General features: G+C 39.2%; 1 protein-coding gene and 1 non-coding gene across 3 annotated transcripts in view; both read left to right on the forward strand.

Annotated features, from left to right (window-relative positions):
* The window catches only part of FBN1 (fibrillin 1), a 227,834-nt gene that overhangs the window by 42,754 nt on the left and 159,397 nt on the right, over positions 1-25,683 (forward strand). For both annotated transcript variants that reach the window (XM_058665887.1, XM_004578093.4), the window contains 2 exons: positions 5,722-5,817; positions 7,768-7,863. In XM_058665887.1, the coding sequence (XP_058521870.1) occupies positions 5,722-5,817; positions 7,768-7,863 (192 nt within the window). The remainder of the gene's footprint in view (positions 1-5,721; positions 5,818-7,767; positions 7,864-25,683) is intronic.
* On the forward strand, positions 8,576-8,693 carry LOC131480601 (U5 spliceosomal RNA). The gene has a single exon (XR_009245655.1). It is a non-coding gene; the product is annotated as a U5 spliceosomal RNA (small nuclear RNA).

Here is a 25,683-nt window from a genome sequence, read left to right on the forward strand (position 1 = left end):
TCATTTAACTTGGCCTTCTTAGGACCTTGTCCAGCTCAGGAAAGTTTCTTTTCAAGAGACTAGTGGAATTGCTCTTCTGGACGTGGGTACTTGAGGGGAGCATCTCTGCTGTTCTCCAAATGACAATTGTTCTTGTCCTGCAGAGACTCTGGCTGCCTGTGCAGACTGCTGTTAGTCTAGCTGGTTAATACGTCTGTCTGTGCTCTTACTAGTGCCTAAATTAAAATCACATGCTCCCCGGGCCCGGCGGCGTGGCCTAGTGGCTAAAGTCCTCGCCTTGAACGCCCCAGGATCCCATATGGGCGCCGGTTCTAATCCCGGCAGCTCCACTTCCCATCCAGCTCCCTGCTTGTGGCCTGGGAAAGCAGGAGAGGACAGCCCAGTTCATTGGGACACTGCACCGGCGTGGGAGACCTGGAAGAGGTTCCTGGTTCCTGGCTTTGGATTGGCGCGCACCGGCCGTTGCGGTCACTTGGGGAGTGAATTAGTGGATGGAAGATCTTCCTCTCTGTCTCTCCTCCTCTCTGTATATCTGACTTTGTAATAAAATAAATCTTTAAAAAAAAAATCACATGCTCCCCGTACACATACTTATTTGCAAATTGCTCCCAGTGTTCTTTCTGCCAGCTGAGCCTGCCAAGATGATGGCAGATCTTTAGCATGATTTCAGACCCGATGCATCCCAAAGAAAATCATTACCTGAGGTATTCAGACCCGAGTGCCAGCCCTGCATCTCTTGCAGTCCCGTGCTTACGTTATTCCTTGCTGGTTAATCAATTAAAGAGTTAGTTTATACTAGGAGGTGATCTAGACAAAAGTCTCCCCTGCCCTTCTGGATCCCTGGCAAGAAGAAGGCTTTGTCAGTGTTTGCTGGGTGTTTAAAAGGGGTTCTGATATCTAACATGAACATAAAATCAATTTTGGATCCTATAAGGACAGAAGGTAAATGTCAACAAATAGCCTTATAGGAAGCCCTTGTAGGCTATCTGCCCTTCTTCCAGGCATGGTCTTGCAGGGCCATTAAGGCTGTAAGGGTCAACTACAAGTGGTAGAACAAGCCTACTCATTGATATATGATTCCCCTGGTATTTTCAGGATCTGTTCAAATCTCAACATATGTTGAATTTAGTAATAAATTTTGATTTGGGACTCTTAGCACATCCAATAAAAGATATAGTATCCTCATGAGTGTAAATGGAATCCCTACTTTTTAGTTGTTTTTCTTTTTTCCTGGAGATATAAAGCCTGGTCTGCTAATTATGAGCCACCTGGCATTCTTACTCAAATTAACATAAATTTAGAATGTGCCTCAATGACAGGATTGAATCCAAAATGAAACCTATTTGTGTATGTGGGTATTCTCAAAAGTGTTTACTGCTTATACAAACTGAAACTAGTACACTTATTTCCCCACAGAAATCCTGGGTGATTTATTTTACCTTTAAAGAAATGTTCCCACAGGAAGGAGAGAAGAGAATGTGGAAACAATCGTCTAACCCACTTTCTTCTGGCTGTTGTCCCTTCGCACGTTAATCAAATATGTAAAAATTACCAAAAATAAATTTTTTTTTTATTTTTTTATTATTTTTTTTAATTATTTATTGTTTAACTTCAGTAATTACATTGTATTATGTGACACAATTACATAGATACTTGGGTTCTCCCCACCCCTCCCCAAACTCTCCCACCATGGTGGATTCCTCCACCTTGTTGCATAACCACAGCTCAAGTTCAGCTATGTTTGGTATATGCTTGCAATGGGGGAATCTCAAAAATAAAATTTATACAACAAGAAAACAAAGAAACAAAAAATAGAAATATTGCTTTCCCCAGCTCCAAGATTCCACAAAGAACGCAAAGCTTAGCATGGTAAACACTCAAGTGGTAAAGCAGGTGATTGGATGTCCATGACCTGTCAGCAAGCTTGCTCCCTCTGCCTTCTTCACAGAAGTCTGTGGTTTCTGGGTGTGTGTGGGCCATGAGTTAATTATGCCTGGATGAACCTATTTATTGTTTAAGGAGAAAGAATATCTTATGCTGGAAAATATTCACCTGAAAGATGGGATTCAAACAAATGTCAGGAGAGTATCAGAAAGGTTTTCATTATAATAGCTTTAGGTATACACTTACCATTCTTTCCCCGCAAAGAATCCATACTGATTTCCAACTTAAATAATAAATACTGTAAAGTTACTATTTAAACTAGTGTTGGGTAACCTTTTTTATCTCAAAGTAGCTAAATGGCTTTGTTGCTCATGTGGGAATGGAAATTAGCTCTTGGCATGAGTTGCTTGAATTGAAATCAGTTTGTGGGCTGAGTTCCTATGCTGCTTTGCAGATGACATCATTTCCTGTGCTTTTCCCCAATCCTCACTGTTTGTCTAAGATAGGATGAAGCTAAGTTTAACTTCATATTTTAAAACAACTGTACACCTTTTCCTGACCTACTTAGACTGTTATCCAAAGCTTTCATCAAATCATTTTTCCCTTTGTGTATTTGTAGATAGCTTTTTTTTTTGTTAAAATTGTGTTTTGGCTGAGATGTTTTAATGGAATCCTAGGAACCTTAAATAACGGTTTGTATTAACCAGTTTCCTTGGTTGCTGGATTTCTATAATAATGCTCCAACAAAGGAGTTATTTCTGCTTTCAAACATGGGGAAACAAAGATAAAAATATTTTTAATAGCGACCTACGTAGGACTGCGTAAGTGCTCAGGACACAATGGGCCACTTCTTAATCTCAGTGGGTCTTTGACTATAGATTTTGACGTCATTTCAGGTAGCATGAGTAAAATAAATAGAAATTAATTACAGATAGTTTTCTATAGCACTTACAGGCAAGGTGCTACTTATGGGTTGTATTTCATAATGATAATACTTGCCACTATTAAGATTTTTTCTAAAAGATTTATTTATTTTATTACAAAGTCAGATATACAGAGAGGAGGAGAGACAGAGAGGAAGATCTTCCATCCACTAATTCACTCCCCAAGTGACCGCAACGGCCGGTGCGCGCCAATCCAAAGCCAGGAACCAGGAACCTCTTCCAGGTCTCCCACATGGGTGCAGTGTCCAAAAGCTTTGGGCCGTCCTCGACTGCTTTACTGGGCCACAAGCTGGGAGCTGGATGGGAAGTGGAGCTGCCGGGATTAGAACCAGTGCCCATATGGGATCCCGGCGCGTTCAAGATGAGGACTTTAGCCGCTAGGCCACGCCGCCGGGCCCACTATTAAGATTTGTTTTCTAAAAGATTTATTTATTTGAAAGTCAGAGTTATGTATGTAGAGAAAGACAGAGAGTGATACTTCATTTCTGCAATGGCTGCAATGGTTGGGGCTGAACCAGGCTGTGGACAGGAACCAGGATCTTTTTCTCGGTTTTCTGTATGGGTGTATGGATGGTAAGGGTCCAAGAACCTGAGCCCTCTTCCCTACTTTTCCTAGGCTATTAGCCTAAGAACAGAAGTGAAGCATCCAGAACCCAAACCGGTGCCATGTGGATGCTAGCATTGAATCCCAAGTGATGGCTGTACCCCTCATATCAAGTACTGGTCCCAGAAGTTTTTGAACAAATATATTGTGGATAGTAGAAATAACTAAAAGCATTTTAGATTATATAGTGAATATTGCAAAAGATTAAAGCACTGAAAAAGATGTTCCTCACAACTGGTTTGAGAGGAGGGAGTCAAAAGAGACTAAATTGAAATCTGTCTAGAAAAGGTAGTGTTTCAGTATTTGGTGGGAACTCTGTGTGTGTGTGTGTGTGTGTGTGTGTGTGTGTGTGTGTGTGTGTGTGTTGTAGATTAAAAGTTAGGTGTAAAGACAGGGCAGGTGTTGTGCAGTGGGTTGAGCTGTTGCTTATGACACTGATGTTTGTTTAGGAATGCTGGTTTGAATCCCAAGTAGCTCTGCTTCTGTTCAAGCTTCCAGCTAATGTGCCTGGGAAGACAACAGATAGCTCATGCCTTGCCCGTGGTAGACCTGGGCATAGGGTTCCTGCTCTTGGTTTTGGCCTGGCTCAGATATGGCCATTGCAGCCACGTGGAATCAATGGATCAATCCATGGATGGAAGATCTCTGTCTCGTATCTCACTCTCTCTCTGTCTCTCCTCTGTTGGCTCTGTTTTTCAAATAACTGAATGAATGAACAAATGAGTTAGTGTATGAATCTTATTAAGAGGGGGGAGGGCGGGGGGAGGGGTGGGGTGATTCCCAGTTCCAACGAAACTGTATCACATAATACAATGTAATCAATGAAAAAAAATATATATATAAAAAAGAGTTAAGTGTAAAGAGGGGATTCCTAGCAAGACAGAGTGCCAGGCATTTTGCATGAGAGAGAAAGCAGTTGGAAATATTTGTTGAGTGTCTGAGTAATTTATAAACTAATCAGGAACTAAGGACAAATAAAGAGCATGTTAGGAGCCCTGAATCATGGGATTGTGTGTTGCCGAGGGTCTTGAATGCTGAGAGATAGAGATCATTCCTAATACAGGAGAGAGGGGTCTTTGAAGGTGATTCAGTTAGTGTATGATATGTTATTTATTCCTTTGATCCTAAGTTTTTGTACTCTCAGAGGGCATCTTCCTTCCCCTATTGTATGACTGAGATACTTGTGGTTCCCTATTTAAAAAATGACCTTTTCCACTGAAGTCAAGTAGCCTCCTTTTCAATTCTGTGCTGAGAATTCCCAAGGAGAGGTGCCACATAGGGTGGTGGTTGCTGGGAGGAAACTTCTGATTCAGGGAGATTTGGCCCTTTGTGAACCAAGAACATTCGGCATAAGCAGCTGATTTTGCTCTTGTGCGGGAAGAAGGGATTGTCTTCTCTTTATGTTTCATTGAGCTCTTTTCCCTGGGAGTTTATTCCCATAATGGAGAAGCTGGGGCAGAATAAGCCCAACTCCAGTGCCTGATTCTAGCCTCCCTTATAGTAATGTGGCAACAGGGATTACCACTTAATTCAGTCAAGCCCTTGGTTGTCTCCCAGTAGGATAACTGTTAAATTCTAGAAGGCTAGAGAATAGCCTGGGATTTTGAAAAGGTTAAGTGGAGACCATCTAAACCCTAGAGAGAGGAGAGCAGAGGCCTGTGTCGGCGTGAAATTCATGTCTCACAATGGAGTCTGCAGGTGTCTTACTCTCACTTCTGGCTTCTCTTTATCATGCGTGGCCTTTCTACCCACACTGCTATAGGAGATAAGGTGTGGAAGAGTGGTTTCCAAACGTGAAAGGTCTTCATTTAAAGTTACAGTTTAAACAAGCAGCTGTTTCTGAGCCTTATCCAGCTACCCCAATCATCTGCCAGTCTTGCTATTAAATGGCTGAGTGTTTTTTTTTCCTCTTTTCTACCTCAAAAAATTATTATTTTTAAAACTCTTGTGGATTTTGTTACCCTAAAGCTTTTCACAGGAAAATTGCTCTTGTCATCTTATGTTATGTGATTATTTGAGACAGTGCTTATTTGTGGATATGAAATACAGAAAGGATGAAAGGGAGAGTTTTCAATACTGCTAAGTAAGACAGGGATGTCAAATTACATTGGATGGTAAATGATTTTATGCAACAAATGGGAATGTCTAGAATTATTAGATAGTTTCTGCAGAAGTATATGAATCTCCAAAAATGATTCTATTTCCTCTTTAAATCTGAACTATTGATATCATTGTAAAATTTTTGTAATGCACAAAAATAAATCATTTTTCTTCTATTTTTCTCCCAAGTACAACACTGCAATATTCGCTGCATGAACGGAGGTAGCTGCAGTGATGACCACTGTATATGTCAGAAAGGATATATCGGGACTCACTGTGGACAACGTAAGTGAACGTGGTTACCGGTGCTCTGGATGTTACCCTCTGTGTAAGACATTATGAGACAGGTGCTCATGGGTTTTCTTGTATTACATAGGTCATGGCATTTTTACATGTTCAGTGACCCTCACAGATGAACAGATCATTTTTTCAACACATTTGGGATCAAAGCTTCTCATTTTTTCTTGTGAATGAGTTGCTTGATCAAGTTTACTTCCATTTCCCATTCCTTCTCTGCTTGCTTCCTGTTGATTTCAGTCACTTACTACCCAAGTGAACCTTCCATTCGCTTGCTGACCTCTCCACCTGAATTTTCAGCATACAGCTCGAAGTGTTTCAGCATTCGGGCTCTTTCTCCCCAGACCTACTCTTTCTGTGGATTGAAGAAATTGCTTCTCCTCAGTTTCCCAGGCTAGATTCTGTTGCTGTAATGTTTATCACATGGTGTTCAGTTTGTTGTTCCTTCATGAACACTACCTGTTGCATTCACTCTCTTCCAATCCCCATCCTGTAGAGAAGATGAAAATTCCTTCTGGAAGGTTTTTTAATTAAATCTATGATTAATATTTATGTACACATCCTTAGAAAATTTAGAAAAGTTCAAGAAATAAAAGCTGAAACTCTTAATTTCATCATTTCAGATACTAAATTCTTAATGCGTATTTGATATATGAAGCTTCATATTTTTGGTATATGCAGTTGATGCTAGTAAACATTAAAAATACATTTTGATTGCATGTTAATACTTCATTATATGAATGTTTTACTGTTTGTTTCATAAATACCTTTATGATGCACATTATTAATTATTCCTCTGAATTTTACTAATATGTTTATATATGTGTGTATGTATATGTGTTTGTGTGTGCTATGATGAATTAAGCTAGTATAAATAAAATTGTAGACCATAAACATATATCCTGGTGACTGTCTACATACTACAGTGTGGTAAGAATACTGCTTGAATTTTGTGCAGCACCGTATGGAGGTGGGACAGCCTCCTCCGGGCAACTCTTGCACTGAGACTTGAAGGATAATGATGGGTGGTGAACTTTTTAGGTACAAGGCACAGTATGAGTCAAAAGTACTAAATCAGGATGTGGTGTGTGTTTGGGGACCTAGCAGGTGCTTGGTATTGCTACAACGTAAATGCTTAGGGAAGTGATGGGAAGGGATATAAGATCAGCTAGGAAACCATAACCAGGCTTCGATGACTTTATACAAACTATGTCTGCTCCTAAAGCAGAGACAGGAAAGGGGAGTGAAGGAACAACACAAAATAAGACCCGCATTGTACCCGTTACATCGTGTAATCTTTGATTACTGTGTGTTAAGTGCATTTTTTTCACTCTGTATGTGTACTAATAAAGACTAATTTCTCTAAGGATGTGGAGGTTCTAATGGACAGAATTGGGATTGGAATTTAGGCTGTCTGACTCCATAGTATATGTGTTTAATGTAATGAAATTCAGGACCTAAACATTTACAAAGTGTCAGTATTGAGTTTTTTCACTTGCAGATAATTGTGTGACTTAGTCTGCAATGCTCCTCTAAGCGTACATCCATGGGGTCAGTGTTTCCTCTCATAGGAGTCCTGTATAAGTTAAACATAAAGCAAAAGAGTCAGCTTGCTAAACTGCAGTTCTCACTGCAACCAGTGAAATCTCTTAGACACCAAAGATTTGGATGCAGAACCAGAAACTGTGCTTAGATGCTTTGTGGAAGAAAGCTGTCATAGTTAACACAGATGAAAAAAAATTTCATTGGTTTCAGGCTGTGTCACCTAAGGTTGCCCGAGGAACATCTGAGGATCTGAAACTGGTATGACTGTTCAAGAAGAAAATGCATCAGAGTGATTGTTTTAGCTCTTTTTTGTTAGCCTTTCAGGGACCATAATATTACTTCATTAGCATCTACTCTCAGGTAAGGGTCCTCAACTGTCTCTTTCTCTTACAGCTGTCTGTGAAAGTGGCTGTCTCAACGGAGGGAGGTGTGTGGCCCCAAATCGATGTGCATGTACTTACGGCTTTACTGGACCCCAGTGTGAAAGAGGTAATGGTTTTCCAAAGTTATTTGCATGAAGGCGTTCTGGTGGCTAAAGCCATTTTTTGATTTGTACAATCATTAGGTGTGTGGCTACTTCATAAATTTTTGCCTAGCTTTGAATGTTACTGAACTGTCCACAGAGAGGTTCCTACAATGGCAAGACAGTGGCGCCATAACTATGCTTGTTACCCAGCAATTCTTACCCATGAGATGTAGTTCTCAGTAGGGAACATATGCAGGACCAGTTGGCATTGTGTTACAAAGAGGAACATTTTCCAGCAGGACAGGGATTGAGTCCCTTTCCCTCCAGTTCGTTAGAAAAGTGATTATATGCAAAACATGCATGGAAAGGGAAATTTTAGGGTGAAAACCTCTTGAAAGCTTAGTGGATAGAAGCATTGTGGCATATAAGCTTATCATTCAGAGTTCACCAGGGGAAGACTATGAAGCTGCTGAGAATCTGTGCTGTCGCATATGTTGCATGTGGTTTATTCAGTATTCACTGCAGCTGCTGGCTGTGGAGTCACCATCCCTTTTGCATGGAAAACCAAGGCTTCAAGAGGTCCACGGAAATACTCAGGGCAATACATAATCAAAAGCTTTCATTCAAATGTGGAGTCTCTGTTTTCAAATCTATGGTTTATTGTTATTAACATAAGAGAAATTTCCTACCTGATTTGCCTATCTGTAAAAGCAAGTATGATATTGGAACATGTGTATACTCTGGTTTCTCTTCAGGTCGTATAAATCTTTTGCCTTTTACTAAAGATATTGGAACATGTAGATATAGAATATAGACTATTCTTAAGTTTTGTAGCCTGCACTTTGAGAAGCAAAGGTTGACTCTTGTATGTGCAATTTAAATCATATAGCAGAGATAAAAGAGCAGGCAGTGCTATGTGAAAACTTACTTTTTTTCTTTTGTTTCTATTTCTAAAAATTAATCTGAACTCAGTTGTTTGCTAATAAAACAATAACAGATCTTTTAGCAAGTAATTCTAGGTCAGTTGGTATCATTCATGACTAGGTAAACAATATTGCATCTCTATTCATAATGGACTCATGGCCTGTGTGCTTTATGGCATCCTTTTGGGGTCTGTCTACAGTTTCTCTTTAAATTTGCTCAGATGTGCTTTTATTGAATGAAAGTTACTGTGTGTGTGTGTGATATATAGAAAGAAAAGAAAGAAAGAAGAAAGAGGAAAGAAGAAGGAAGGAAGGAAGGAAGGAAAGAAAGAAAGAAAGAAAATATTATTTTGTGGCTTTAATCAATAAAGAGGTTGTAGGAAGTCAGAACTGTTAATGTGTGACTCAAAGAGTGGTGTGTGCAAATAATTTCCCAGATGAGAATATTGAGTTTAATTTATTTTGGAAAAATTAATAATATCATGAAGTTACAGAGTATTTAGCTACTGAGAAAATAGGCAATAATTTGCTACAAAGGATATCAATGCTTAGAACTCATGTATTGATGATAAATCAGTCTATAATAGAGAGTGTAGTATTGAGCAAGTTCATTGATGTTTTTTCTTTCAACAAGTAGATTTTTTCAATGGATTGGTTTGGTTAAATCACTAAAATTTACTAAAATGCTATCAAAACTGGCAAGATACTGAGGGGTTTCTCTAAGTTTTGAGCTGCTTTTACATGTTCCACTTCAGGGAATCAGACAAAAAATCAGCACTAAGGTGTAGGTAGATATTGACGCCAAGGAATCTCCACAGTGGTGATTGTCTAGATCAGATCCATGCCCACTGAGTGCTTTGCAGTTACTTGTGGTAGATTTTGGAGAGCAGGAGGTAGGCTCCCTTTGACCATCATTTGACCATCACCCTTAAAGTGGTTCCAGCTCGGAGTGCAGTCCAAGACCTGTAGTGGGAGAGGGGCGAATGTATAGAGGGGAGCCATTTTGATTCCAAAATTGATATCCAGTGATAAACTCTTCACTGATTCCTGCTGTTATGATAGGGATAGAGATGGTCTGTCTCACACTCTGATGCATGTTTGTAATCTCAAGAATGGTGAGTAAAAACGTTGGATGGTGGATAGTGACAGGACAAACCCATCCATCTGCAAAGGGAAAAGTTCAGGGTAGCTTCTGTCCATATACTTAGTATAGTCATGAAGTTCTGTGTTCCAGAATAACTACTTAGGCTAATTGTCTTCTGTTTTGATTGTGATGTGGCTTTTAATTTTAGAAAATGAACTTTCAGCAATCTTTTTTTTTTTTTAAAGATTTATTCATTTTATTACAGCCAGATATACACAGAGGAGGAGAGACAGAGAGGAAGATCTTCCATCCGATGATTGACTCCCCAAGTGAGCCGCAACGGGCCGATGCGCGCCGATCCGATGCCGGGAACCTGGAACCTCTTCCGGGTCTCCCACGTGGGTGCAGTGTCCCAGTGCATTGGGTCGTCCTCAACTGCTTTCCCAGGCCACAAGCAGGGAGCTGGATGGGAAGTGGAGCTGCCGGGATTAGAACCGGCGCCCATATGGGATCCCGGGGCTTTCAAGGCGAGGACTTTTAGCCGCTAGACCACGCCGCCGGGCCCAACTTTCAGCAATCTTTTACTCATTTCCCTTCTCCCTTCCTAGGTCTAGAGTTTGCTGCTCTCCTTATATTTGCTCTAGCTTTCCACACCTCTCTTCATAGCACTTACCGATTATATTGAAATGACAAGTTTCCATTTTCTTCCCTCTATCCAAAACTCAAGATCTCCAGCACAAATTTTAGGTTCGTCATATTTTTGGTTTCCACACCAATCTTAATGCCTGACACTTAAGATTTGACAGAGAGAAATGAAATTCATTTACAGCATCAGAAAACTTGAATCTTGGATGTGGATAAATAACCCCTGGAAATAACTGCCATTTTCCTATTTGTGGACAGTCCTAGGTATTTGTCATGGGTGTCATGCTAAGCAGAGATTATCTCAGTGTGAACACATAGTTCAATTAAGCATCAACTTTCAGAATTATAACTTTTTAGGGCCATGGACTGTAATACTTTAGTTGACAAGGATACAAAAAGGAGGTTTGTGTTGACTAAAATCCAGTGAAAGTAAAGCTAAAATTAAAAAAACTTTTATTATGATATAATTCATACAAAAGGAAATGTTTACAAAATTATTTATATTATAATGCATTAGGAATACAGGTCTTTGCCCCTGGAATATTTTGGCATTTTTATACACTTGTAACTTTCTCAGAGACTGCCTACATATGTGAAATATCCATAGGGAGTGATACTGGCAGGATTTGGATGTCTTTAAGTTGGTAAATGAATCCTAATAACCTTTAGACACAGCTTTTTGATGTGTGACGGAAAGAGACAATACATTTAGGCTTGTAGTATGAATCATAACCACCATTCAGCAAACATAGGCAGAATATGAAGTTAGCTTACCTCACAGATAAAGCTTAGAGAAAAGCATTGCTGAACCGTTGCTTTAAGGAAAGGGAACAATGGTGGCAAAAGGAAAGAAGGATAAAAATGAAAGACTGGAAATAAACCATAGTCCTTTAGAGAAGTGGAGTAGTGGAAGGCAAACTTGTGAATGAGTGCTTGCTCATTCATAGAGCTACTTGTGAATAAGCACTTGCTTCCCAAGCAATTACTGTGCTAATGAAGCTGGCAAGGTTGTTGCAACAAACCACAACTAGGTTTATTACAATTCATTCTCATATATACGTCTGAGAAACTGATATTTTCATTCCTTTTTAAAAAAATATTTATTTATTTTTATTACAAGTCAGATATACAGAAAAGAGGAGAGACAGAGGGGAAGATCTTCCATCTGATGATTCACTCCCCAAGTGAGCCGCAATGGCTGGTGCTGCGCTGATCCCATGCCGGTAACCAGGAACCTCTTCCAGGTCTCCCACATGGGTGCAGGGTCACAAAGCTTTGGGCTGTCCTCGACTGCTTTCCCAGGCCACAAGCAGGGAGCTGGATGGGAAGTGGAGCCGCCGGGATTAGAACCAGCGCCCATGTGGGATCCTGGCACGTTCAAGGCAAGGACTTTAGCCCCTAGGCCACGCTGCCAGACCCTATTAATTGTAGCTTTTTCAATGTTTTTCACAAAAGTCAAGTTGTGAAAATAACCTAAGTCACCATTAGCAGGTGAATGGAGGTAGAAGTTGGAATTAATCAGTAAATTTATTGTTTCCATAAAATTTGAAATATATATATATATATATATATATATATATTTTAAAGAACCTCTGTGAACTGTGGGTAGATATCTTATGCATGGTGTTTAAAAAGGAGTTCCTGTACTCTGGTTTCTCCTCAGATCGTATAAATCTTTTGCCTTTTACTAAGAAGGGGTTCCTGCTATCTGTGACAACATGGATGGATTTGGGGAACATTACACTGAGAGAGATGAACTGGGACAGAAAGAAAAAAAATGCCTGATCTCTCTTACATGTGGCATTTTTAAAAAGAAATGTCAAACGTACAGAGATGCTGAATCCAAAAGTGGTTGCCCGGAGTTGGGGTGGATGGAGGAAATATGTAGATATGGGTTTGGGGATCCAAAGTAGCAGTTAAGGAAGGTTAAGCAGCCGATGGATGTAACGTATAGCAGGAGTGATTTTTAGGCATTCCTACCTACCCAAAAATTTTTCCTGAAGGTATTAATGAGATAGTACATTCAGTTTAAATAGTTTATTATTATTATTTTCCATGATAGTTTTGCAGGTACGTGGATTCCTCCCTCTGCCCATCCTCCTTCCCTGTGTCGCTTTCCTGCCATTTCCCGCCATCCTACCATGTGCTAGATATCACACCTTTGCCTATACCTACAATGGTCTGAAAGTTGAACTTGAAACTGGTTCACTTTGCTTTTTTTCTTCTCTGTGTGGAAATAAGTTTTACAGAGTCATGTTTCCAACACTAACTTTACATTGTGGAGGGCTATTAGAATTCCCAGGGGAAATGGCATTAATTAATTCTCATTCTCTGTCTCCAAGTATCAGCAGAAGGTAAAGCTGTGCAAACTATACGTATTTCCTTCCCAAAAGGTAAGAGGCAATAGATCATCATGATGAGAATATTTTGAAGTCGTGGTGAGCCTTGTTTCTGGTATTAGGTCAAAATAGAAGGCAGATAGCGATGCGAAGATAGCAGAGGCAGAATTCCCTGTGCATCTAAAGTGGTATTGCAACATTTGGCAGCAAGCAGGCCCTTGAATAAACTTGATTGTCCTAAAATAGTTGCAGGACCTCCATCTGTTGACACAGACATTTGTCTTATGGTTGGGTAACTGCATGTCCTGGCTGCGCATGCCTGGTCTGAACAGGAAAGCCTGGTGGGATACAATCAGAAATCAGCTTGATTTTCATCTCTCACACGTTGTTCATTCTTCCCTGATCTGTTGGTTAGTTCTTCTGCTGGTGGGTGAAATTCTTTGGACCTCTCAGAATTTCTTTTGTGTAAATCTTAATGTTGGTAGAGGCATCTGTGTTCTTACTATATCTTATGTTTTCTTCTCCAAACTCTGAGTATTCGGTGGTACTTCCTGCCTCAAGAATCCTCTTTGCTACCCCAAAGCAGCCTACTAGGAGGGATCCAAGTTCATTCCATATCAGCTTTTGTCTTCTAGTGCCTTAAAACTTGTTTGCAGGAAATGTACATATATATTTTTTTTCCAGAGTGCAAACCAACTTTGACATAATTATGAATGCTCCCTAGCATCCGCTTCTGAGCACCTGCCAGCCTATATCTGGGTGTTGACAGTTCCTAATGTGCTATCTTTTAAACTACAGTGGATGCTTAGCAAGCGACCTGGGCAATCTCCTCAAAGTCCCTCCTGTGGCTTGGCTTCATAAGGTGGTACTTGTGCAGTTTCCCATGAACAGTTTGTGACAGTCTAGCCCTCACACCATCACCTGGCCATTTCTTACCATGTTGAACACTCTAGTACTCTTGATATTGGAGATCAGCATCACCTTCTTGCAGATTAGGCCTTAGAGTTTTCCTCTTTAAATGTGACATCTGCTCCTCACCTTGCAAGTGCCAACATCTCATATGGGCACCAGTTCGTTTCTCAGCTGCTTCACTTCCCATCCAGCTCCTTGCCTGTGGCCTGGGAAAGCAGTGGAGGACAACCCAAAGTCTTGGGACCCTGCACCCACGAGGGAGACCTGGAAGAAGCTCCTGGCTTCTGGCTTTGGATCAGCTCAGATCCAGCCATTGTGGCCACTTGGAGAGCCAACCAAAGATGGAAGAGCTTTCTCTCTGTCTCTCTTTTTCTCTGTAAATCTGCCTTTCCAATTAAAAAAAAGAATCTTAAAAAAATAAGTGTGATATATCTGTTGTCTGGCTCTTTAACTGCAACTTCTGGTTTATAGCCTCTTATAAAGTGTTTAAAGTGAATAATTCCAAATGCCAGTGAATTTGATACAAAATTTAGTGTCATGAGTTCATCTTCAAAGACAATTTGTTATCAATTGTTTTCTATTTTTTTTTAGCTCTTACCAGGCTTTTTAAAAGGTAGAACTAGGGGCTGATGTTAAATTTCTGTCTGTGATGCTGTCAACCCTGTGGGGCACTGGTTCGAGTCCTGCTCCTCTACTGCCAATTTATGTCCCTGCTAATGGTCCTAAGAAAGCAGCAAGAAGTGGCCTTACACTCAGAAGAATTAGCTTAAGGCTCCTGGCTTTGGTCCAACCCGACCCTGGCCATTGCAGCCATTTGCAAAGTAAACCAGTTCTAAGAGATTCTCTCTCTTTCACTCTAAGTCTTTATTGGTGACTCTGCCTTTCTAATAATAAGTAAATCTTTATCTCGATCTGTGAAATTGGCAGCATTTCAGAACTACCAAACCGCTTGGACAGAACCCTCGGAATATGTACACATTGAGACTCTGGATTGATATGAGGTGACAGTTCCTTATCCCTGGGAACTGGGAGGTGTGGAAAGTCATGAGTGGTTTCCCTTTGCCTCTTCCTTTCCCCCAAAAACAACAAGAAGAAATAGCAAATTTGGAAGCAGTGAGTACACTCAATGTTCCCTTCCCACCCAGATCCACCATGTAATCATTATAAAAAATAAAATTTATAAAAAGATAAAAATAGTTCAAACTAGTTTTAATCCTTCAGTAGTTATATTTAATGGTTGAAAACATGGAAAACACTGATAAAAGGATTAAAGTGTGATTTTAATTAAAGGATTAAAATGTGAGCCACATTTAAAAATTTAACCTTTTTTAGTAGGCACATGGAACAGTGTAACGGATAAGTGGGGGAATCTCAATGAATTTTACTGAATCCAATATATCTGCGCTCAAAGTTATTAAGATATATCACAGTTCTTTTTCTCATACTAAGTTTCTGAAATCCAATGTATATATTATGCCACATCTTTTTTTCCTTCTTTTTTTTTTAATAAAGATTTGATATTTGGGAAGGTAGATTTACAGTGAGAAGGAGAGAAGGAAAGAAAGATCTTCCTTCTACTGGTTCATTCCACAAATGGCTGCCATGGCCAGAGATGAGTCAGTCCAAAGTGAGGAGCCACGAACCTCTTCTGGATCTCCTATGTGAGTGCAAGACCTGAGACTTTGGACCATCCTCCACTGCTTTCCCAGGTCATGTACAGGAAACTGGATGAGAAATAGAGCATCTGGGACATGAACTGCCGCCCTTATGGGATATCAGTGCTTTGTAGGTGGAGGATTAGCAAGTTGAGCCACCACACTGGCCCCATATTATACCACATCTTAATTTGGGCTAACCAATAGCCACAAGTGCTAGTGGTGATTGAACAGTTCAACTCTAGGCTTTGCTTCTAACAATACACATCAAAACTTGACCTGCTATATCAGATTTCCAGCTTTTGTCTTTTTATCCCCTACAGCTGCTTTTCCAACTATTCAGGAACTTACGGAAAGCTGTAAGATAATTGAAGAGAGCCTACATTTATATTTAAAAAATAAACTTTGAAAACTGATTACTTAAGGAAAGAAAGAAGAGCCAGTAACCTCAGAATAGAGTATAATTTCTCAGGTTTTCTTGGCAGAATTTTGTTCAAATGTAAGCACACTCTCTTGAAGTTGTGTGGATTGGATATAACAACTATAACAACTCATTAAAGACTCCCTGCTAAGCTAGGAGTGATGATAGGAACAAAGAGGAGTATATGGTTTTTATCATCTGGACCTTAAAGTAAATAACTGTTTGGAAGGACTGACATGCCTGTGTGAAATAGTTTTGAAATCAAGCAAGGCAAGGATTTGGCTAGTTGGATAAGATGAGGGAAAGTATTGTTTGTGAAGAAACAAGACAGTACAAAGATCCAGAGTCTGATGTAGCCAGGAGAAAGGGAGGACACAGGCAGCTATGCAAGTTTTCATGGTCTTGGTAGCTTTCTGTAGAAAAAGTGGGATGCAACGTCCACTCAACTAGGGCCCAAGAGGAAAAGGTCTATGACATTCCTCTTTTTGTGAATAATTTCATGAAAGTCCTGGTCTGTTTTTAAACTGAGCATAATCTATGGATAGCTGTCTGGAGACCCTTACCAGTTTTGTATGCTCAATTGAGAGTGCTTCAGAACACTGAGTGTTTATGTTGCATAGAAGTTATGGTCTCTACAGAGTCTATGCTGTTTTCAGTTTATGAATGTATATTGGACAAATATATGGGGCTTCATGGTCCAGAAGATGTGCCAAAGTACTTTTAGTAGAACATTGGTCCCATGGGAAGCTCCATGAAATGAAGTTTCCATGGTCAATATCATTTTGGAAACTCTATACCATGTCCTCTTCTTGGAGAAGCACTGGGTAATGTTAGCATATTAGCTCTTGGGACTCCAGCAAGAAAGAAATGGCTTTGACTTAATTTAACCCCGAATTTCCAAAACCATCATTTTCTTTTTAAAAAGATCTATTTATTTATTTGAAAGGTAGAGTGACAGAGGTGGAGAGGCAGAGAAAGAGAAGGTGAAAAAGATCTTCCTATTGCTGGTTTGCTCAACAGATGGTCTCAATGGCTAGAGCTGGGCCAGTAGAACACCATGAGCAGTGAGCTTCATGTGGATCTCTCATATGGGTGGTAGGGGCCCAAAATTTGGGTCATCATCCACTGCATTTCCCAGGACATTAACAGGGAGCTGTAATGGAAGTGGCACCCATATGGGAATCTGAAGCTGCATGCAGTGACTTAATGAACCTCACCACAGCATTGGTTCCCAAATCCATTGATTTTATAAACTCTGTGCCTCCTTTTCTCCTTTACCACCTTTAATATCCTTATCCTGAAGATCTGGACTATGGTTAGTTTGACAGGCATTTTGAGAATTTGCTGACATCCTTATGACAACATCTTCATCTCAGCAGGCTCTTGGAATCAATTAATGATTCCCATTCAGAAGATGATTATTTGTCTAAACATCTAAAAGATTTTGGAGGAAAATTTTGTCATGTAGCCGCCCATTCCATTTGATCATATGTTTAGAATGTCATGTCAAACACTCAACCCCTGGGATTTTCTTTCCAAATATTTTATTAAAGTGTCACCTCAGTCAACTGGACTATCTCCTTATGTCCCGATTGATTCTTGATTCTTAATGGTTGATGTGGTTGGCATGCTGGCCATACTTGTTCCAATTAGCCCTTGGGTACTAATTCTAGAACTAAGAATATCAAATGAATTTGTAGCTAAAGCCTCCTTTAATGGACTGGTTAAAACTTTTTCTTTCAATGATTAGTATAAGGTGTATTTCCTACCCAAGCATTTCCTGATAAAGGGTAATTCCCTCACCCAGTTCCATCACCCTCTCTGCTTCATGGACCCGATTCACATTTCAATTAGTTGGCCAATGTATCTATTACACTTTTGGGTTTTGTCGTTCGATTTAAGAATTACATCAGCTATTTTGGCCTTTTTATTTTTCTAATGAATTCTTGTGTTTTATTACATTTAAAAATAGTCGGAGGACCCAGTTTTTTTCTTTGGTTACATATACTGGTGGTTTTCAATGATGTGTTCTAAATGTTAAGGAATGAATATATTCACTTTTTCAAAATACTTATGTACATGTATTGATTCATATGTGGAAATACTTCTATCAGCGTAAAATCATCTATTGTTCTGTTTCATGGATTTAAAGAAGTTTCATCAGTGTTATAATATTTTTGAAAATGTACCTATTTTTGCATGAAAATCAGAATTACAGAGAAAGAGAGAGAGGTTCATAGAGAGATTCAGAGAGAGAGAGAGAGAAAGAGAGAGAGAGTGAGTTCATCTTCTGGTTCATTGCCTCACCAGATGGTCAGAACTGTGCTGGTCCAAAGTAGGAGCACCTGGGACACAAAGCAGCAACCATATGGGATACTATTGCTGCAGGCGGAGGATTAGCATATTGTACTGCTGTGCTAGCCCCAAGTTATAATATTTTAAGTTTGCTTAAATATTTTATTTATTAAATGACTCTGAAATGATTTATCAACTTCAAAATTTGCAGGATTGTATATGTAGTTTTTCAATATTTTCTTTGAAAAGTAGATTTGGCTTTTAAGTCCTACAATACAAGGGTTATAAAATTTATTAAACTAAAAAATGTATTAAGCTACTTTGGGGGCTAGTAAAACACTGCTGTAGAGTTAGTCAGGGATGTGAAAGGCAGAGTAACAGAGACAAGAGGGAGAAAAGGTGGGAGAGAGGAAAAAATAGAGATTGAGAGATCTTCCATTTGCTAGTTCAGTCAAGTGGCCACAGTGGCTGAGGCCCAGACCAAGCTGAAACCAGGAACTGCATTTGGGTATCTCATCTGGGTGTCAGGATCCCAAATACTTGAGTCATCTTCCTCTGTTTTCCCAGGAGCATTAGCAAGGAGCAGGATCAGAAGCAAAGCAGCGAGGATTGAACTCTAGCTCGGGTTTGGGTTGCTGACAATGCAGGCAGTGACTTTTAAGTTGATTAAATTGTTGAGCTGCAGCACAACAACCCCGGCATGCTTTAGCTTTTAAGGAATCTTTTCTTCGCTATAGTCCCAGTGGAAATTCTCATGTTAGGGATGCCAATGCTATTTTCTGTAGAACTAGTGATGTTTAGAGATTGAGGCTACGTCAGAGCTTTGCTGAGTTAATTTTGATTCATCTGTGTGTAGTGATTTATAAACTTCACTTGAAAAGTAGTGGATATTTAAACCTTTCCTATACAATGGAAAAAAAAAAACAGAATCATACCTAAATTTTTAAGTTTAAAACCAGTTTTAGAAAGTAGTGTGTCATGGAAGTTGAATTGTCCTCTTTGAGAAAAACAGCTCTGAAACACATTTGAAAATCCTGTGATTTTTTTCAAATAGCATAATTTGAAATGGGACAGGGCTCTTTCTTTTCAGACCTTATTTAGGCCTCATTTCTTTGCAGTGTTCTTTCCCGTTGCTGAGCAGAACAGGCTATCACAAAACCAAACAAAAGGCAACAACTCAGGGAAGTCATTGTAACCCCAAGCAGAGCTGCCCTGAAGTGTACACAGGGCTGTCCCATTTCCACAACCTCTTGATTGTTATTCTTTACTTTTTATAAATGAGAGGAAATAATAGGGGAATTAATTTTACAACTGAAACATATCCCAAGAGACTCCTTATTCCAACTTGTCGATATCCGGTGACAATCACTTCAGTGTTTTTGTTAAAAAGTCTGAGTAGAATAAGTAGAGTGTATGTGTGTGCGTGCATGTGTGCTTCAGTTGCCTGACTATGCCTAGACAGCGAGTCACGAACTCAGCCTCTGAAGATAAATCTTTCTGTGGCTGCTTGTGGGCTCTTGGTCAAGCCATCACATGTCTCTCAGCCACAGTTTCCTAATCTCTAAGTGGGGGAGAAGGGCAGTATTTAATTTGATGAGATGGTGGGAAAGATTATGTGAAATAACCTATGAAGTTCTCAACAGAGGACCTTGCACATGTTTAATAAATACTATAACCATTAAAGACTTTTTCTCGTGACTGATCTTAATTGAAAGTTGATATTTCCTAATTGGTGTTGCAATGTAAATCAAAATTTTGTTATCTCAAGCAACATTCTCAAAAAAATGATCCCTCTCAAATCATTGAAGAGGGATCTTTAAAAAGTTTACGGGGGAAAGTGTGTTTAAAAACTATGCCAGGATTTAAAAAAAATGTTTTGTAGCAACATTGATTTTCTAATTTTATTTTTATAAACTATTGCAAATATCCTTGTATATTTTTCAATTTATCTGGATTGTATTTTTCCACAACTTTCTTTGTAGTCTACAGTATGTGTTATATATTTTTGTTAAATGTATCCCTAAGTATTTCTTTAAAAATTGGCATCATGAAGTTCTCATACGACACTCAAGTTAGATCTAAACCTAGAGACCCTATTGTGATCATTGTTTTCACTTTGAAGTTTTTTTTTTTTTAATTTGAACAGCATAGTTTTTGGATCCTTTATTCCAATGAAGCCCAACATTTCTAGCTGGATAAACTGTCAAACCATGTGCTTTTCTTCAAAACACACCCAACTGTTGTAATTGCCACACAGGCTAAAGCTACACAATAGTGCAAATGGTCATAAAGGGAGGAGGAAAGTAAAGGGGGAGCGAGGAACCCCTTCTGTAAAATATAATGATGACTTTGGTCCTAAGAAGTATTTGTTTTCCCAACAACTAGCCAAAGGCTATTAAAAGGGTCTGTTTGCTTTTACTGAAACACAGGCAGACACTGAAGGGGAAATGAACTTGTCTGTTCATAAAAAGGCCGGTAGAGAAATGTAAGAGTTACATATGTGGCATTCTAAAACAGTGAGAGTTAGGAAATAGACATTTATCCATAAAAAAAATACATATCTATGTAAATTGAATATTTAGATTCTAGGTAGATGTGAGAATTTTCTTGGGAGTTAGGCTACCATTGCCCAGCTGCCTATCATTCTTTTTTGTTGTTGCAAAAGAATCAAAGCCTACATCTCAGAGGATTAGACTGGGAAAGACAACATTTAAGCTGTATTAAACACACAAATTTCAAGACACCTATGTTAGTGTTCAATTTACCCATTAAAAAGTATGTGAAACTGGAAAAAAATCATTCTGAGAAGAGATGTGAGGTCACCTCTCATGCACCAGTTGCTTCCCGGCAGCAGGCCGATGCATGGGGTGGAGTAATGGCCAAAGAGATGACATCATCCATGGAGGGACTCGCGTGGCAGCACTGCATGGAGCACACTCCGTGAGCAGTGGAGCCGACACCCAGTGTTGGGCAATAATAGCCGCCCTGTAGATTTTTTCTTTTGCACTTTAGGATTCTGATGGCTTAGATTGTGAGCATCCCCTTTAAGTACTGACTGCTTTAAGATGGAAGAGTTCTTAATGGATTCCAATGCCCTTCCTAGTCAGAGATATTGCTTGTCCCCAAATCTCTGTGCTCCTTCAGGGACTATGAACTCTAGTGTTCCCCACGCGCATTACTAAATTGGATCTCAGATGTTTTAAAATGCATAAAATAAGCACACCATAAAAATGGTTTGTTTAGGCATCAAACATTTTGAGATAATGCATGCTTCTGAGTGTACGCGTACAGACTTGTCCCTGGGGACTGATTTTGGATGCCATAATAGCTATTCTGGCCTCAATAAATCATTTCTATTTGGACAATTCATGGCCACCACCTCAGTCGCTAGATACATTTGTAATGGTTTATGTGAACAAGAACAACAACCACCTAGCAACATGCTAGGTCATGCCATTTTTATAATACCACATGTGGTTTTGTGGGTTTTAAAAGGATAAATTCTTACTGTGGTTGAAAGATCTTGAAAATAAGACAGCAAATGCTGCTGGAGGCCCACTGTGCACAATAGATTAAATCATGCTCCATGGTGTGTGGCTTATTGGAGACTTATGCTTGGCTTTCTGTGAGTTTATGAGTACTTTTGTGCTTCATGAAGGAAGGCCTGTAGCAGCTATTTATTTTTCATAATTTTATGCTCAATGTGTGACATCCAGTAGCTCAGTAAGTTTGTGATTGCTGGATGAATAAAAAAATGAGTGTTTTTTTTACTTCATGTAGCTCAAATTAAAAATGATGTAATATCTGTACTGTTTTCATTTTTTATTATTTTCCATTATACAGTTTTGTAGGTATAAAACTCTCCCTCATAACCTCCCTTTCTTTCCTCTCTCTTCTCCCCTTCACATTGTCCCCTGTATTTTACAATAATGTAGTCCTTCAGCTGTAATCATAGCTCCAACATTTTGCTCTTTACATGTGCCATGAAACTGTAGGTATAGGCAGTAGAAGAGAGTCTAGTATCTTGTTGTCAAGGTATATTGAACAGTTTTATTGGGTGCCTTCTTTTATTCAGTAGTAACGATGCATGTTATAGTTCTTTGCTTCCCAATACTCTAGTCTACATTACACTGTTTGTTTATGAGAATATGAGTTTATACTTGTTTACCTAAGAACCTTTTTGTTTTGTATTTTGGATGAAAGTTGTCTTAAATCAGAGAGAACATATGACATTTGTCCTTTTGAGATTGGCTGATTTCACTGAACAGTTTTGACCACTGTGTTCATAGAATTTCATTTGTTTCAATGGCTGAGTGATATTCCATAGAATAGATGTACAACAGTTTCTTTATCTAGTCCTCTATAGATGAGCATCTAGGTTGTTTCCATAACTTTGCTGCTCTAGATTGTGTTGCTATGAATGTAAGGGTGCAGGTTGCTTTCTCATATGTAGGTTTCACTTCTTTTGCATATATATTACCAGAATTAGGATTGCTGTCTGAGCACTCTGCATACTGACTTCTGTAGTGGCTACACAAGACTGCACTGCCCCCAGCAGTGGGGGAAGGTAACTTTTTCCCTACTCATCCTTGCCAATAGATGTTATTAGAAGATTTCTGTATGTAAGCCATTCTCACTGAAGTTAAACAGAGCCTCACTGTGATTTTTATTTGTATTTCCCTTATTTGAGCCTGAGCGTGTTTTACCTATATCTGTTAATCATTTGGATTTGTTCTTTTGAAAATGTCTGCTCATTTCTTTTGCCCATTTCTTAATTGGTTTGATTGTTCTGCTGTTGTTAAGTTCCTGTACTTTGGGTGGATGATTTTCTCCCTGGCCTTTGAAAATCATGAATAGCGGTACTTAGTGTTACATGTATTCTGTGAAGTATTAATACCTCAGAGAAGCTGCATTTGCCATCACTTTCATTCATGCAGCACTTATAAACCTGTACCACCTGGGTGGGTTCTTGGAGCAATCGCGTGACAGCACTTAGTCAATGAAACTGAGTTTGTATTGAACCTCTGTGATTCTTCTAAACCAGGTTTCTGGGAATAAGACCTTTGACTTCTGAGTCAACCCTTAGAGTTTAGGGCATGCATATTCTCTTTATCTTTTCTTATTTGCTTATCTTTAATGTTTAAGATAGCCCTAGCATTAGTTGTTTTTTTTAAGAGTTTAATTATTTTTTATTGGAAAGGCAGATATACAGAGAGGAGAAGAGACAGAGAGGAAGATCTTCTATCTGATGGTTCATTTCCCAAGCAGCCACAATGACTGGGGCTAAGCCAGTCTGAAGCCAGGAGCCAGGAACTTCTTCCAGGTCTCCCATGCGGGTGCAGGGTCCCAAGGCTTTGGGCTGTCCTTGGCTGCTTTCCCAGGGCCGTGGGAAAGGGCTCTGGAAGGGAAGTGAGGCTGCTGGGATACGAACCGGCACCCGTATGGAATCCTGGCAAGGTCAAGGTGAGGACTTTAGCTGCTAGGCTATCCCGCCAGGCCCCGTAGCATTACTTTTCAACTGTGTTAGCTTTTTCTTTAGCTCTCTGCTTTTCTTCTTTCCTCTCATTTCACAAAATTCTTTGATTTTTGGCTAGACTGCTCAACCTTTGCTATTTCCATTCTTGCTGTCTCTTAGTGTTTACATCAATTTTTAAAATTCCAAATTTTAGGTAACCAGATTAATTTTTTGGATTGAAGGTGCTGAAGGAGAGTTTGTCTCTGTCAGTGAGTGTTGTATGGTGAACATAGTTCTTCCAAGCTGTGATGAATGTAGTAATGGCTATGGAAGCTTTGTTGTGAATAGAAAAGGAAAAGAATGTGGTCCCAAAGGAAGCTAAGAATGTATAGACATAGAGATTGCATATATGAATGGGCAGACAGGTGCTGTTGCATTCTGCCCAGTACATTTTTATCACGTAGTTTCTCCATATGGGAAATACACAAAATACATTGAAATGGGGGATTCCAGGCAAGACTTGAGAGTTTGCATTCTTGATGTACATACCAGGATAGGTGCTATTTTTAAAAACACTACCAGTATGATTGAGTACAAGCTCCCTGAGGGATTTTTTTCATTGTCTTATTATAGAGCCTAGGATATGTCTAACATCTGGTAGATTTTCAAAAGTCATTGATGAAAGAAATAGAACTGGCATGTCTCTCACTTATAAGTAGCACTGGACTCATAGTAGAGTGAACTGGGTTGCTCGTATGTTACTGTGATGGTCTGAGTATACGCAGATCAATGATGACAGGTCAAAACTGTATCAGAGTTAGTGTTTAGTTCTTTCCTGCCCAGTGTACAAGCACACAAACTTCTAATGACCACTTCAATGGATAGTTTGCTATCCATGTGACTCACTTCATTATGAAAATATAATTGGTTTTGGCTTAACTCTGTCCAACATAATACTGACTGTAGCTAATCTGTGGCTGAAAATAGGGAGACAAGAATGAAAAGAATGAAAATGGATTGTCTTGGGTAGTTTGAGGTGACATGTATTAATATGCTATCAATTTTCTTCCCTTGAGAAACGTTTGGTCTTAAGGAGACCTGGGTTTTAGAAGAAATTCAAATTTGGGTGTGTGGCTTTTGGAACAGTCTAGCATCACTGGAGTGATCTAAAATAGATTGTTTCTTTTTCCCAGTCCTTACTGTGGGTGTTCATGGAGACCCAGTCTTGTGACTCTGGAGTTATCCGCCATCCAGACTGGACATTTGTAAATCATGCAGAAAAAAGCTGGTTTGTGGAGTGTATGTGGTATAGTGTATGACACTAGGCTGAAAGACAGAAGAGCTCTTCAGAGAGGCTAGTATGTGGAATTTACAGAGAGAGGCAGATTGGTTGATTGGTCTGCAAAGAGAAGGGCTCTTTTGCATGTTTTATAGTACTGTGCAACAGTAAGATTTTAACAGATGTTTTTCAGTTGCTCTAAGAAATACAAATGTCACATTCTTTGTTCATTAGGAATGAATGAACTAGAGACTGTGTGTTTTCTTAAAGCTGTGATGTGTATAGAGCGATTGTATTTTCTTTGATAGCATCGTGGTTTGAGTGGGCATGAGGATCTGTTGGCTAGGCAGAAATTGGTAAAACTGAATGAAGAAGAAGAAAAAGAAAATGAATATGAGATGTTGGATTGAGAAATAACAAGAATGGAACTTTCAAGCTTTTCTTTTAACTTCAGTAACTATCAATAAAGAACTAGAAATGTCAGAATCTGTTTCTTCAGTTTAAATCCATTGACTTGTTTCTTCTTTAAACTCTACTTCTATAATATTAAGTGCATTTCAGAAACTTCTTCACTAAAAAGGAATAAAATGTTAGCATGAGATTATGCTACTGCAGCAATTGTTCTCATCCAATGTATCAAAAAGGAGTTTCAGGGCAGGTCAATTGCTTTTCTAGAAGGAAGAAAAATCTTATTTTTAAATCCATCACAAATTTATTCTAAGACTTCTTATTTGGGCCCTTTTCCACCTGTTATCTTTCATTAACTTCTTGTATATTAGAAGAACATTTGTCATCTGTAGGGCTGATTTTAGAATACCTTATTTTTAAAAGATTT

Source organism: Ochotona princeps, chromosome 6 (genome assembly GCF_030435755.1).
Source record: "Ochotona princeps isolate mOchPri1 chromosome 6, mOchPri1.hap1, whole genome shotgun sequence".
NCBI lineage: Eukaryota > Metazoa > Chordata > Mammalia > Lagomorpha > Ochotonidae > Ochotona > Ochotona princeps.